At 45.4% G+C, this 15,488-nt stretch overlaps 1 protein-coding gene across 2 annotated transcripts in view; it reads left to right on the top strand.

Moving 5' to 3' along the window:
• Adcy9 (adenylate cyclase 9) overlaps positions 1 to 13,717 on the top strand; it is a 122,763-nt gene extending 109,046 nt beyond the window's left edge. For both annotated transcript variants that reach the window (XM_076937302.1, XM_034505845.2), the window contains exons 8-11: positions 122 to 281; positions 2,247 to 2,395; positions 4,825 to 4,866; positions 9,552 to 13,717. In XM_076937302.1, the coding sequence (XP_076793417.1) occupies positions 122 to 281; positions 2,247 to 2,395; positions 4,825 to 4,866; positions 9,552 to 10,743 (1,543 nt within the window). In that variant the 3' untranslated portion in view covers positions 10,744 to 13,717. The remainder of the gene's footprint in view (positions 1 to 121; positions 282 to 2,246; positions 2,396 to 4,824; positions 4,867 to 9,551) is intronic.
• The last annotated feature ends 1,771 nt before the right edge of the window (positions 13,718 to 15,488 follow it).

Below are 15,488 nucleotides of genomic sequence, written 5' to 3'. Positions count from 1 at the left end.
GGATGTGAAGCTCTGAGTACGACCAGTTGCCCCCAGGCAGGCAGCAAAAACAGCACCACGGGACAGATGAAGGTGTGGCATGCTAACCGTCTGCTCCTGCTCCTCTCCCTCTGTGTCCCAGAATGGTGTTTTTCCTAGAGGACGTCATGACATGCACAAAGCGGTTGCTGGAATGGATCGCTGGCTGGCTCCCTCGCCACTGCATTGGGGCTATCTTGGTGTCACTTCCTGCCCTGGCTGTCTATTCACACATCACCTCTGAGTTTGAGACCAACATACATGTAAGTCTCCGCAGGCCCTCTTCTCACCATTCCTTCCTGGCTCCCTAACCTCTTCACTCACTTTAAGTCTGCTTACTTGGGGTAGGGCTAAAATTCAAGTTTTTAAAGAGGTACTCTCTATTACTGTTTCCAGGCATCCTCTTAAAACAGGAAGCATGTGATAGCTGGGCATGGTGGTGCACTCTCGCACACACACACATGCACACACACACATACATATGGTGGCACATACATACACACACATGGTAGTTCATACATACACATGATGGCACATCGATGGTGGCACATACATACACACAGCACTTAGAAGGTTGTGGCGGGAACATTAGGAGTTCAAGGTCATCCTCAACTACATAGAATTTGAAGCTAGTCTAGACTATACAAACAGATACACACAGATATACACAGACAGGGACACACACACCCCACAACAAAAATTGCAATGTAGAGCTGCCAATGGCTATATAAAGGGTGGCCACAAGGCTTTTCAACTCCGCTCAGGATCTGTTAACTTCCAAATCAATCACAGACACTCTTGCATTGGTTCCTATGGTTCAAACATTCAACTTTTTGGCTTCACGGTGATGAGTTGTGTGCCCTTGTGACAGTTCTGACCTCACAGTCATCTCTCTCAGCCACTTTTCTGAGATCACATGGAAGTTGCTGATTTTCACTTTCAGAGCTCAGTAAATAATAGCAGAGAGGGAATGGACTTGGTAATGGATGGCTTGGCCCAACTGTGGGATCATGTAGGTGTTCTGAGCATGGCTAAACTAGACCAAGCTATCGTGTTGGGAAGACTAAGGGTATTAAATTCGTTTTTATTTATGATAATTTTCATTTGTTACATTGTTCTTTTTAATGTGGGGGTGGGGGTCCTAGGAATCAGACCCAAGATCTTGCTTACACTCAGTCATATCCCCAGTCTTTTAGCTTGTAAAGGGCTTACAGAGGTGGAGTCCTGCAACAGTTTAAACATTTGTGCTTTGCCACACGCTTTACACAGAAGCACCTGCCCCATGTGTCCATATGACACAAGGCAATGGGCCAGTCTGCTAAAGTCTTCGCCTGGCACCTGGAGTAGCTGCTGCTCTGGGAAGGAGCTTTGGAGTTAACTCCACAAAGGAGTGTGGGAAACATTTGCTTCTTACCCTTTAGGCTGAGATCTAGAGCCGTGTGCATGAGTGTACCAGAACTACCTGGGAGCATCTGATGTCCTAGCATCAAATCACTTCTCAGTGGCTCACAGCAGGACTGAAGGAAGCATTTGGAAGGTGGCCACTCCCACTGTGGTAGGGCCCCAGTAAGCAGCCTCCCTTTCCTGTCTATCAAAGTGACATGTGTTGTTTTATATGTCTGGAGGAATATTCTTCTAGCAGTGTGGACTTGCACCTAAAGTGTGGTACCATTGGACAGATATGTTACCTGTTTTTAAAACCAGTAGGTTATCCAAAGGAAGACTTATTGCACATTTTACAGTTACTTCTTGTCACTGTGACCAAATGAGAAACAGTGTAAGGGATGGAGAATTAGCTTTGGCTCAGGACCTAAGGGACTAGTCTGTCATAGCAGAGAAGGCATAGTTCCACAGTGGTGGGTTTGTCAGGCTGAGACTCCTCATCTCCTTACAACTTGGTTAAACAGGAAACAGAGATGGGATAGTACATAAGCCAGGCTATAAACTTCAAGGCCCCTCTCTTCAGAGATCCACTTCCTGCTGTTAGGGTCTACTTTCCAAAGATTCCGCAACCTCTCAGAACAGCACCCCTGGCTGGGGACCAGGTATGCAAACACATGATCCTGTGGGGGACATTTTACATTCAAGCCATGGCAAGTGGTACCAGAGATGCCTGATAATGAACAGAAGTGCGGGTGAGTGGTCCTCTTAGTCTGTGGCATGCAGATAGGACAGAAGCAACATGGCAGAGGTGGCACAGGCTATCCTAACAGTGTCTTCTCTTGCAGTTCACCATGTTCACTGGCTCTGCAGTGCTGGTGGCCGTTGTACACTACTGTAACTTCTGCCAGCTCAGCTCCTGGATGAGGTCCTCCCTCGCAACCATTGTGGGGGCTGGGCCACTGCTTCTGCTCTACGTCTCCCTGTGCCAGAACAGGTGTGTGACTGTACTCTGACCTCATATGGCCCTCACCTACCATCTCTTAGGGCTCGGCAACAGTTCTGTGTTAGTTCTGCATGGTGTATTTCCTTCATGACTTGAAATAGCTTCCAGCACTCATGGTGTTCAAAAAGTACCAGCTGGGGATGTAACTCAGTGGTAAAGTGCCTGCTGGCATGCAAAGGCCCTTACTTCAGTCCCCAGGAGTACCAAAAACAAACACACACAAAAAAACCAAACATACAACCAGAAAAATAATGAAGTGCCCTAAGTGATAGAGGAAAGAAAAAGAAAGTAATTTTTAACACCATACAACAGGCTGTGTGTATACCATGTATATATTGAAACATAAATGAACATTGAATTTAGACTTAGTTTCTATCCCTAAAAGATCATCAGTTGTGTGCAAATATTCAGAATTCCATTAGACTTTTGATCCCATGCACTTGGATTTAGGAACACATTCTATATATATTTGAATATAGATGTCCTTAGGTACCTGCCTCCGTGAGACACATGACTTTTATAGGATATTTGAACTTTGTTTTGTGAATAAGTTGTAATCTAAGAAAGGAAGACCTGAATTATTTCACGTGAGAGAGTCAGGATGAGGAAAGATGAGAGGGAAAGCCAGGGTGGTGCAGACTTGTAACCCTAGTACCCAGGAAGCTGAGGTAGGCGACTGCTAACATAACAAAACATAACCACTAAGCTACATAACAAAACTCTGCTGGTACATGCCTGTAATCTCACCAGATGGTAAGCAGAGGCAGGATAATCAGGGGTCTCAGGTATTCCCTGACTGTGTAGAATGCCTGAGGCTTTCTGGGCTGAGTAGAAAGTATGGTGTGGACAGAGAGATTTGAGTCACATGATGAACCTCTAGAGACAGGGCCAGTTCTCAATCTAGCTATACAATGACAGAGACATTTAAACCCAGTAAGAGCCAGGTATGGCTCACACCTGGAATCCCAGTGCTGCTGAAAGGGAAGTGGATGTAGAAAGACAGCAAGTTTGAGGGTAGCCTGGGCTACCAAGGAAGTGAGACCCATCTGGTGCCATCAGGCAAGCAGTCAGCACAGTGAAATGCCCTATCTTGGTTTGTTATATATGTCTCAAGTTTCCTGTTACATGCCAGCAACTGGTTTTGAGGCTTTTAGTCTTTGTCAACTAAACACGTAGTTAAAATAGAATAGAAACTTAGATAACAGAATGTATACAGTACTTTGTTTAAATAGTTCATGATCTCTTAAACCAATTAAGCTTCTATTTGTGTAACAAACATCTAAATATCAGGCCTTTCCTGTAACTTCTTAGACAGGTGCTTCCCAGGTGCAGTGGAGAGCCACCTGTTCAAAAGGGCAGGGAGCAGGAGAGCAGGGTGTTACATAGTTACAACAGGGTGTTAGATAGTTACAGCAGGGTGTTGCATAGTTACAGCAGGGTGTTGCATAGTTACAGCAGGGTGTTGCATAGTTACAGCAGGGTGTTGCATAGTTACAGCAGGTTGTTACATAGTTACAGGGATAGTTCTTTATTGTACTTTGTAGGACATTTAACATTCCTGCCCCTAACTTATCATAAGCAGGGCCTTCCACATTTCCCAGGCGCCCCCACCCCCCCACTGCTTTACTAAATGCCATTATCAGCAGTATCAGGAGTCTGTAGGAGTCACAGTGTGTTGGTGATTAGTGAGCAGCATGGTGACTGTTCTCAGTTTCCTGCCTATATTAATAGCAATGTGAAACATTGCTTTGTTCTCTACAAAGCAAGATCAAAAGGGAATCTGAGTTAGAGCTGCCAGTTCAGTATCTGAGAAGAAGCCATGACAAAAAATTGCTTCAGTGAAATGCATGACCTTCTCCTGCCATTGTGGAGCATCTGGGCTCAGGGTCATCACGATGCTTTATACAGAGTATGGAATTCATCAGCAGCCTTTAACTTTGGATGCCTCATGAACACTTTATGGTGACATTTAGTCACAGCTTTAGCTGTTCCTCTTAGATCTAGAACAGCGAAGTAGGGGCCTCCCATCTGCCTCCCTGCTACAATCCAAACAGCTGATTTTGGCGGGAACTAATAGATGAATCTTACCTTGAGCCAAGACCCCTTCCACGCGGGGGCTTCTCTGAGCCTATGGCCCAGTCCCAGTTGTTGCTGGAACTAGTAGTGCAGTGCTTGCCGGGTAGTAAACAAAAGCCTGAATTCACCTTTTACAGAGGAGAAGGACTCACTTTTCTGTTGCTGGAGTAAGATGCCCAGGCAACTTAGAGAAGAAAGTGTTCAGTTAGGCTCATGGTTTCAAAGGATCACGACCAAATGTTTACCTCATGTTACTCAAAAGGGAAGTTACATGAATTCTTCTTGGGTTGCTTTTAATAATGCCCTTTTTGTTTTCTGTAATATTTTTTGTATTTTCTTTTCAGTTCCATTGTGATGCCCCCCTTGGACTCAGCACACAATTTCAGGTAAGCTTTCAACCTGTGGCCTTATTTCCCCAAAACATACATGTGCGTGCATGCGTGCATGCGTGTGTGTGTGTGTGTGTGTGTGTGTGTGTGTGTGTGTGTGTACAGGTTGAGAAAGCTTCTTACTGGGAAGGAGAGTGGTCATTAGACATATATTAGAGTTAGTTTAGTGTTATGCAACAGGAAATCTCACAAATCAAAGATAATATTTTATCATCTAAAATATTTTGATCTGGAGCAACCAAGATGTCTTAGCTGTTAAAGGTGCTGGCTGTGAGAGTCTAGCAACCTGAACTTGATTCCCAGAACCCATGTAAGAGTAGTCGGAAAGAGCCCAGTTCACAGTTGCCTTCTGACGGCCACACATTCCCCTCAGCATGTACCCTTACACTCATCATGCACAGGCAGACAGTAATAATGAATAAATAATTGAATTATATAAGATGCTGCTATCTGGCAAGAAATTTGAGATAATAAGTATTTGAATCTTTAAGTTAAATATTTAACATTTGCTTTATTATAAACATAAAAGTAAATTCAAAATAAATTGAAGGGTAAGAGATAAAAAAATATGTGTGCCGTGTACATGCAGGTCTGCAGCCACACATGCTCCTGTACTAATACACACACACACACACACCACAAAATAAAAAATAATTAAACCATAAAATCTGGAAAAATATTAATTTTCATGCCTCTTAAGACAGATAATTTTCTAGTTTTATCAATAGTAAATAGATCCATAAGGAAAAGACTGAATGTCAAATTGGAAGGGACAGAAAAGCCTTCATAGAACATAAGCCCACACAGATGAAGTTCACAAAATCTATTACATACATATTATAACCACAGTCCCCCTGCTCCTGGGAATTGAACAGGACACTGTCCATGCTATGCAAGTGTCCCCACTGACCCTTCAGAAAGTAGGAACTCAGTGTCAGCCATGTCAATCAAGCCTGTAAGACTAGTGCTCTGCAGCCTGAGGCAAGAGGATTGCTGTGAGTTTGAGGTCAGCCTGGGCCTATATGTGGCACTGTCTATACAGTCTTGATAAATCCAGAATGTTATAGGCACCAAGCCTGCTGGTTTGGGCTGAAAGTTGGCCCTTGCTTTCTCTTTGTCTATCTGCTATTTCAAATTCCTCTTTTGCATGACAGTAGATCTTAGTGTGCTTTGCTTTAGCTCCCATCCGTATAGTTCTGATGCCCCTGCATTAGGTTACTTTTACTCATCTCAAATACCTCCTTTGGACTGGGTGTGAAGGCACAGGCCTGTAATCCCAGCCGTGAGAGCAGAGTCACAAATCTGAGGCCTGCATGCGTCTGTGCAGAGCGAGCTCAAGACCGGCCTGCACAGCTGTCTTGGAGATGCCGTTTCAAAATGGGAATGGAAACTGAAAGAGCCTGGAACGTCTCAGTGGTAAAGCCCTTACCTAGCACAAGGCCCCAGGCTCACTCACCAACGCACAAACACACCAACAATCCTCTTCTTGGAAACTGACCTTTGCCTGGCTGCTCTTGTCTATCTGTCTTAGAATAAGAATTGCTGGGTGTGGTAGCGTATCCCACTTGGGGAGTGAGGGCAAGAGGATCAAAGGTTCAAGTTCATCATCAGCTACATAGTGAATTAATTCCCAGACGGCCTGAGCAACATAAGACCCTGTCTTTTTTTTTTTTTTTTAATATTTTTTAGACTTATTTATTTATTTAATTTTTATGTATGTGAGTACACTGTTGTTCTCCTCAGACACACCAGAAGAGGGCATCAGATCCCATTACAGATGGTTGTGAGCCACCATGTGGTTGCTGGGAATTGAATCAGGACCTCTGCAAGTGCAGTCAGTGCTCTTAACCACTGAGCCATCTCTTCAGCCCAAGACCCTGTCTTAATAAAACAAAATACAGGACAAAGTGCCTTAGTGGGTAAAGTACTTGCTGCTTCCAGGAGAACAGAACTGATTCCACAGACTTATCCTCTGACCTGAACACATTCCTGGGTGTCTGCTTTCACCAATCACACATACACATAATGATAAAGTTGTTTCAGTTTCCGGTTTGGTTTGGGTTTGTAAGGTATAAGCCAATGAGAATGCATAGTACATGCTTGCTACCAAACCTGTTGACCTCAGCTCAGTCCCTCAGGAAACCTACTAAAAAGGGCTGTTCCTCAATGTCACAGTGGGAAAAGCAACTTTGCCCCCAATTCAGCAAGCCATGCTCACAGGAGATACAGTTGGTTTCTCCCCGGCCCAGACCCTCTGTACACTCTGCCAGGCAGAGAGCCTGGTGGTCATAGGAGCTCAGGCCTTTAATCCTAGCACTTGTAGGGGGAGAGGCAGGCATATCTCTGAATTGGAGGCCACCCTGATATATAGAATGAGTTTCAAGACAGCCAGGACTACACAGAGAAACCCTGTCTCAGAAAAAGAAAAAAAAAAAAAAAAAAAAGACAGAGAAGAACCTCATGCCGGACTAAAATATGTTTTATTCAGTTAAACAAAATGCTCGCTTTGCCTAGCATTTGAGATTGATAGGTATTATCATTTGATCCAATGCTATAAGTAAGTAAACACGGGATATCCTACAATAGAGAACTCTGTCTTGTTTCCCAACCACTGGGCTAGGAAACCTGTGTCAGGTCTCAGGTCCAGCCTAGCTGGACTTCAGCGTTCAGCATATTGCAGGGAGAAGACACCAGAAATAGCAAAGGGAGGCATTTGGCCCAGTGAGTTGTAATGGCCCTAGAGGACCTCAGTGAAGACGGGTCACTCTAAGCTTCTAATAGCAGGCCACATACAAAACTCAGAGGGAAAGCAGGTGTTCACCAGAACTGGTCAAGTCGCCTTAATACCATGGGCTGCTGCTATCCAGGGATGATGGAACCCCCTCCATCCCAGTTCTCTGTAGCTAGCCCAGGCCTCTCTGACAATAACCTCCCCTTCAGAGCTGACACAACTACCCTGAACCTGACGGGAGAAGGGACTTGGCCGTGCTCCAGCTCGTCTTCATGGTTTACACATGAAGAAACCAAGGCCTGGCAGATGATATAGTTTACCCAACGCCTCTAGAGTCTCCAGTTGGCCTCCCAGAGTAGCCTAGGGACCATTCCAATGTCAGGGCTTTTGTGATGGTGTTTTGGGAGTGTCTCAGTGGCTTCAAGTTCATTTTTTCTTCTCTCTCCCTCTCTCTGAAAAAAAAAAATATATCATGTAGCCTAGGCTGGCCTTGAACTTGCTGTGTATCCAAGGATAACTTTAAACTCTCACTACTCTAGTCTCTCCCTCCAAAGGCTAGGATGAGAGATGTGTGCCACAAGGCCTTGCTACATTCATTGTTTTAAAATACCCTTATGTCAAAGGTAACAATAAGACTTTAATTAAATACTGTATCTAAGGAATTAAGGTTTCTGTGTCCTAGATCTCACCTGAGAACACATTAGGTTTTTTTGTTTTTGTTTGGTTGTTTTTTTGTTGTTTTTTTTTTTTTTTTTTTTTTTTAGAAAGGGTTTCTCTTTATAGCCCTGGCTGTCCTGGAACTCACTCTGTAGACCAGGCTGTCCTTGAACTCAGAAATCCACCTGCCTCTGCCTCCCAAGTGCTGGGCTTAAAGGTGTGCGCCACCACTGCCTGGCCACATTAGCTTTATGTCCATTTATCTTTACATAGTGAACAATTCCATCACTACATAAAATCTAACAACCTACCTTGGGCATTTAGAAATGCATTAACGTATAAAACTTATAGGAACTGAACAGTCAAAATCTATCAGAATATTCTGTTCTTGGGCACAGTAATGATACTGTGATCACTAGGGGACATGTCTGTATCTTGGGAGAGACATACTAAAATAGTTAGACTAACAACTTACTTTCAAAGTGTTTAGGAAAAAGTATTTGGGGTTTTTTTTTTGTTTTGTTTTAGATTTATTTATTATGTATACAGTATATTCTGCCTGCATGTATGCCTGCAGGCCAGAAAAGGACACCAGATCTCATTATAGATTGTTGTGAGCCACCATGTGGTTGCTGGGACTTGAACTCAGGACCTCTGGAAGAGCAGTCAGTGCTCTTAACTACTGAGCCATCTCTCTAGCTCAGGAATAAGTATTTGCATGTGTCAATGTGTCTTTGTATGGTATATGTGTGCCTCTATATATGTATTGGGAGGAAAAGCAGAGAGGCAACATTTAGCAGTTGTAAAATCCAGATGAAGAGGATCCAGGTTTTATGAAATTTAAAGTTTTCATGAAATTAAGATTTTCTAAAAGAAATAGTTGAGAAAGAAAAGGTTTTTTTTGTTTTTTTTTTGTTGTTGTTGTTGTGGTGGTGGTGGTGGTTTTTTTAAATCAATGAGTTTTTCTAAAAAGCAGTTACAGCTGGGCCTAGTGGCCCAGGCTCGTCATCCTAGCTTGTTGGTACAGAGGCAGGAGGATAAATTCCAGGCCCACCTCCAGCTACATAGCAAGTTCAAGGCCATCCTTGCCTGCATAAGACAAGAAACCAAATCAAATATTAATAAAGCAAAAGTACCCGTGAAGTCTGCAAAACAGCCAGGCTGTTCTGGCTGCATGTGTTGATGGTAACACTCAGCCATGCTCAGCTGAGTGCTCATCCTCGGAGCGGGTTTGGAGTGCTCCGTTAATACCACTCCCAGCAACTCTGTCATTTCTCCTTTCTCTGCTCCACAGTGTGGAGAGGAACCCATGCAACAGCTCAGTGCTCCCCGACAGCAGGAGTCTGGCCAGCCTCATAGGCAAGGAGTTCATCCTCACCTTCTTCCTCCTGCTCCTCTTGGTCTGGTTCTTGAACCGGGAGTTTGAGGTCAGCTACCGGCTGCACTACCATGGGGATGTGGAGGCAGACCTACACCGCACCAAGATCCAGAGCATGAGAGACCAGGCTGACTGGCTGCTTCGGAACATCATCCCCTACCACGTGGCCGAGCAGCTCAAGGTCTCTCAGACCTACTCCAAGAACCACGACAGCGGAGGGGTGATTTTTGCCAGCATCGTCAACTTCAGCGAGTTCTACGAGGAGAACTATGAGGGCGGTAAGGAGTGCTACCGAGTCCTCAATGAGCTGATCGGTGACTTCGACGAGCTCTTGAGCAAGCCAGACTATAATAGCATCGAGAAGATCAAGACCATCGGGGCCACATACATGGCAGCATCAGGGCTGAACACTGCCCAGTGTCAGGAAGGCGGCCACCCACAGGAGCATCTGCGTATCCTCTTCGAGTTCGCCAAGGAGATGATGTGCGTGGTGGATGACTTCAACAACAATATGTTATGGTTCAACTTCAAGCTCAGGGTCGGCTTTAACCACGGACCCCTCACGGCAGGTGTCATCGGCACCACCAAGCTGCTGTATGACATCTGGGGGGACACCGTCAACATCGCCAGCAGGATGGACACCACTGGTGTTGAGTGCCGTATCCAGGTGAGCGAAGAGAGCTACCGTGTGCTGAGCAAGATGGGTTATGACTTTGACTACCGAGGGACTGTGAATGTCAAGGGGAAAGGGCAGATGAAGACCTACCTTTACCCAAAGTGCACGGACAACGGAGTGGTCCCTCAGCACCAGCTCTCCATCTCCCCAGACATCCGTGTCCAGGTGGACGGCAGCATTGGGCGGTCTCCCACAGATGAGATTGCCAACTTGGTGCCTTCTGTTCAGTATTCAGACAAGGCTTCCCTGGGATCTGATGACAGCGCGCAGACCAAGGAAACTCACCTGTCCTCTAAGAGGCCCTGGAGGGAGCCGGGCAAAGCAGAGGAGAGGTTTCGATTTGGCAAAGCCATAGAAAAGGATGACTCTGAAGACCCGGGAGCAGAAGAGACCAACGAACTCACCAAGCTCAACGTCTCAAAGAGTGTGTGAGGCAGCGGAGAGCTGCCGAGGTGCTCTGCTCGTCCAAACACAGTACTGTCTGTATCGATAGGCTGTTGTGCTCTCTAGCACCTCAGCCTCTGTCCCCAGATGTGGTGTCACGCGGTCATCTCCGCCCTAGTCTCTGTGTGGAGCACAGTTATTCAGGGTTCATGTCCATCCATTACGGTTTTCCTTTACTCCCTTTCAGGAAGCCTTTTCCTCGAAGCCTGCCCCCAACCTGGGGGATCCATCCAGCAGTGTGGAGGGATACAAGTGCCTTCAGGGTGTGGCCTTGCGTCTGGGGCTGAGGCCACTGGTGGAATTATGGCCCTGGGGATTATTTGACTTCTTTAAGAAAAAAAAAAAAAAGGAAAAAAAAAAAAAAAGCTGTGGTTAAAATACCATTTTTATTGCCTTTTCTCACAAGTTTTTTTTTTCTCATACAGTGTTCTCCAATTTATTTTTTCTATATATGTAATAGTATTTTTCAGTCACCTGGCCTTTCTAAGCACATACACGCACACACACTTGCATTTATGACTCTGACATAAAGTGCCAGTAACTCACCTGGGGGAGGGGCTATAAGAGGGAGCAGGGCTGGAGGCTCATCAGGCCCCCTCCTGGCATCTCTCGGGTACCTGGGCCCACATTCCTGTGGCCCACAAATGGGCTTCTCCGCCCCCAACACTGGGCAGTTTCAGGGGCTCATCTGCACGCAGGCCAAGATTTCATATGCTCACCAGGCACTAAGCTTACAAACCAGGCCTCAGGAATCTCAAAGCCGTGTTTTCATCCCGACCCCCCACAGAGGGGTCTTCCAGCCAAGAGTGAAGATGTTTGTCTCAGAAGCTGGCCCATTTGAGGGAGATGTTTAACCATCTGAGGATGCATTTATTTATTTATTTATTTATCAAAACGTGTATTATGGGGAGGGGCCACTGGGTAGTTTTGGTGGAGGGAAGCAGTCAGGGAGTGGGCAGGGCAGTTTGCAAAGGACACAGCCAACCAATGGCAAGATGTCCCTCTATGTTTCATGTCTCATCCACTGTGGCCCACAGTGCCACCCAGGGTGCTGCTCCCCCTTGTGGGGATCCAGAATAAAACTGGCTTGGCGCCAAGCAGGATTCTGCAAACCTTTTGTCCCTTCCTCCCACTGTGCAGGCTGACTTGTGGTGGTGGGATTTGATTCTGTTGGCCAATTCAGACTTGTGAAAGAGATTTCTTACGGTGCACCGAGGGACAGAGCCATCTGTTTGCCAAAGGAGACGCAGACAGCCCGTCACAGAGACGACAATTCGAGTTCCTGGCTGCTAACCTTACTTGTAATTGTGTTCTTCCATGTTGAGTCTCAAGTTGACGATGGATGGAGCCCAGCTACAGCTGCCCCGCCGCCATCATTTTTCCAGGTCACGCTGGTGTGCAGCTCATGAGACAACTGAGGAATAGCTCTGTGTCGGTTGGAGGTCTTCATGCCAGGCCCTGTGGTGTGTTCTCTCACTGGTAAACATCACCGTATAATTTTCACATCTGAATGAAGCCTGGTTTTCACTCCTCCCCAAAGATGGAGAGAACCTGCTTATGCTAGCAAGGTGGCATCTTAGTTCTAGTCAGCCACTTCCCAGGAGACACCTGGGATGGCCACCAGAGCAGCAAAGCCATGCCAGGACCCAGAGTATTCTTAGTGACTGGAAGATTTCCCTTCCAGTTGGCTCCCTGTTGGTCTTCCAACTCGAAGAACAGATAAGTTGTGTCAATACCTCTTGTTTCTAAGGAATGTATTGCTGTACAATGCCACAGATTTTCTTTTCTTAAAAACACTACCTGATTCTTTCCTTGTGCTAGGGAGTTAGGGCATGCTGGTGTCAGTTTTAGGGTGTGCTCATCTGAGTGAGCACCAGTCTGTCCACCACCTCCAGGCTGCATCACTTTGAGGAGCTAGCTAGTGGTTGGGGTTTTTGCAATCTTGGTTCAAGATGTGCTCTGCACATCTGTTCATCTCTTCCCACATCTTCCCTCTCAAACTCTTTCTTTCTCTGCTACAAAGGTATCTGTGATTCTTTCCCAGCCCACTCCCCAACCCTATACCTGTTAACCAGCTGGAGAGAATCGTTAACCTTGAGCGGGTGGTCCGGTCCTGCATTGTACAACTAGAGCCCTGGCTGAAGGACAGCTCACACAGAGTGCAGTGGTCTTAAGAAACACCCTGAGCCTTCCTGAAGAACCAGTGCAGACATTCTTCTTTCAGGGTGCAAGGCCCCTGCCCCTAAGCATACCTCAACACAGAACCACAGGATCTCTGCAGCACACCTGCCATGCAGTTTGGTCTGTTGGCATTGAGCAATCAGCTGTTGCTGGAGACAGTTGGGCTTCTAGGCAGTGGACTCGAGTGTCCGTCAGGTGGCAATACTTCTTAGGAACCCAGGGCAGGAAGCAATACTCCAGAATTGAATGTGTGTAAATAGTTGCTTTGCATTGCAATTGCCCTTTCCTTCTTGGCCCCAGCTCTGATCAGTTTTATACATCTGTATGATCAAGCACACATAATTTTATCCCACACAAATGAACATAGAGTATCAGTTCTAAACCCTCAAACTGCTTGATGAGCCCCACAGATGTACCACACCTGCGCATGGCTCCCTCTGCCCTAACTTTACTCCCGGGACTGCACCTGCACATTTGCACATGACACGGCGAGCCAAAGGCAGTGTGCGACCATCTCCTGGGCTGTAGTCACTTGTAGTTTTCCAAAGATATAAGTCTGCATTTGAATTTCTTGATTTTCAAGGTAAGCATTTTTTTTTTTGATTGGTTGTTTTAAAAATCGCACCATGCCTAGAACCTGAAATTATATTAGCAAGAACCAACTGTTTGTATTTCCATGTTTTTCTTTGCTCTGCTCTTTTTAAATTGTTAATTCTGAGAATTTCAAAATGCATCCACTGGAAAAAAAAAAAAGAGGATATTAAAATGTTCTACAACTTAACTTTGGTGCATGGTATTTCCTCATTGAGAAACTTGGTAGTGCTTCACCTCAGGGCTGGGCCTCCTCTCACCCAGTGTGTGTCAGGCGGGTCAAGTGTTGATGAGCCATGTCCAGACAAAAAGGACCTCTCGTGGACTGTAGACCCTGGGAAGGGAGATGAGTACATGGCCTCTATCCACTTGTCCGTCAGCCTGTAGAAATCTGTCGTCTCCGCCCACTGAGGGCAAAAGCACATCCATTGACCAGGGTACTTTCCTGCCAAACAGTGCTTGTTGGCTACCTTAGGAGCCCTTCCCTAGCTGGGGAGCAAGGACCCACACTGTGCTGAAGGTCTGAAGGAACGTGGTCTTAGGCTACAAAGGGCACTCAGGGACTTAGACAACTTCGCAGACAAGAAAGGCAGTCTCTAATCTTTGTAGTACAACTTATCATTTGTGGTCTGTCTTTCATCTGAGATCTTTTCTGCACATGGTTGCTTTTCGTGCTGTCGGGCTCAGTCGTTATGGCCACCTGGAAGAGATCCCAAGGCCCTGGAAAAAGAGGCAAACTGGAGGAGCCAGCAAGTGAAGGGGTGATTTTAAAAGTTCATATTCACATATTATCTACATAAAATCACTCCCCCATATGTGTCTGTATGGTTTCTTTGTAAGAAAAAAGTTAGTATTTGAGTAATTAAGCCTTTGGAATTCTCTTCTTCCTGCTGGGTCTGCAAGTCTACGGAAACCAGAGTTAAGCAATGCAAACATCTGCTGTTGAAACCTCACTTATAAGAAGTAGTAGATTCTTTACTCCTTTTTACTCCAGGAGCATCAATAATTTGATGAAAGTTGTGGCCTCATTGGGGGAAAAAAATGCACATAAAAAGCCTACTCTCTTAGGGCTAAACAGGTGGCTTAGCCAGTAAGTTTATCTTTAAGCTTGAGGACCAGAATTCTGATCCTCAGAAATGCTGAATGGATGTGGTGGCCCTCCTATAATCCTAGAACAACAGAGGCAGAAACAGATTCTCCAAAGCAAGCTACCCCAAACAGTGAGCTCTCAGGTCAAGTGAGAGGCCTTGAAGGCACCCAAAACCAACCTCAGGCCTATGAGAGCATGTGAACACACACACAGTATTCCATACAAATGCAAAAAAGAATACACTCTTTGATATTGCATAAGATTTCAAATTCAGCACTCGAGAGGCAAAGGCAGGCAGATCTCTGAGTTTGAGGCCAGCTTGATCTACAGAGCAAGTTCTAGGACAGCTGGGGGTTATACAGAGAAACCCTGTATCAAAAAACAAAAAACTGCCGGGCAGTGGTGGCGCACACCTTTAAGCCCAGCACTTGGAAGGCAGAGGCAGGCGTATTTCTGAGTTTGAGGCCAGCCTGGTCTACAGAGTGAGTTCCAGGACAGCCAGGACTACACAGAGAAACCCTGTCTCAAAAAACCAAAACCAAACAAACAAACAAACCCTAAAAAACCAAAGATTTCAACTTTTGGATTCTAGTAACTACCCCTCAGCCACAATAGCTAGAGGGACACTGGGATTTTGTTCTGACTATAGATGAGGTCTCCACCATCTGTTTAAAGACTCCTGTTTGGAAACGTGGACATGCTTCTCAATTACATAAACATTTTTATCAAAATTATAATTTACAATTTTATGTGTGTAATGTAAATATATTTGAGGACCCTCAACTTTTCATCCTATAAATATCAATTTAGTCAAATTACTTGAAACAGAGGATTTATTTATTAAAAGCCTACTATGTGCCACATAATACCC

The sequence above is a fragment of the Arvicanthis niloticus genome, chromosome 6 (assembly GCF_011762505.2).
Source record: "Arvicanthis niloticus isolate mArvNil1 chromosome 6, mArvNil1.pat.X, whole genome shotgun sequence".
NCBI classification, from domain to species: domain Eukaryota; kingdom Metazoa; phylum Chordata; class Mammalia; order Rodentia; family Muridae; genus Arvicanthis; species Arvicanthis niloticus.
The sequence above is the reverse complement of the archived record's forward strand: the minus strand, read 5'-3'. Positions and strand labels throughout refer to the sequence as shown.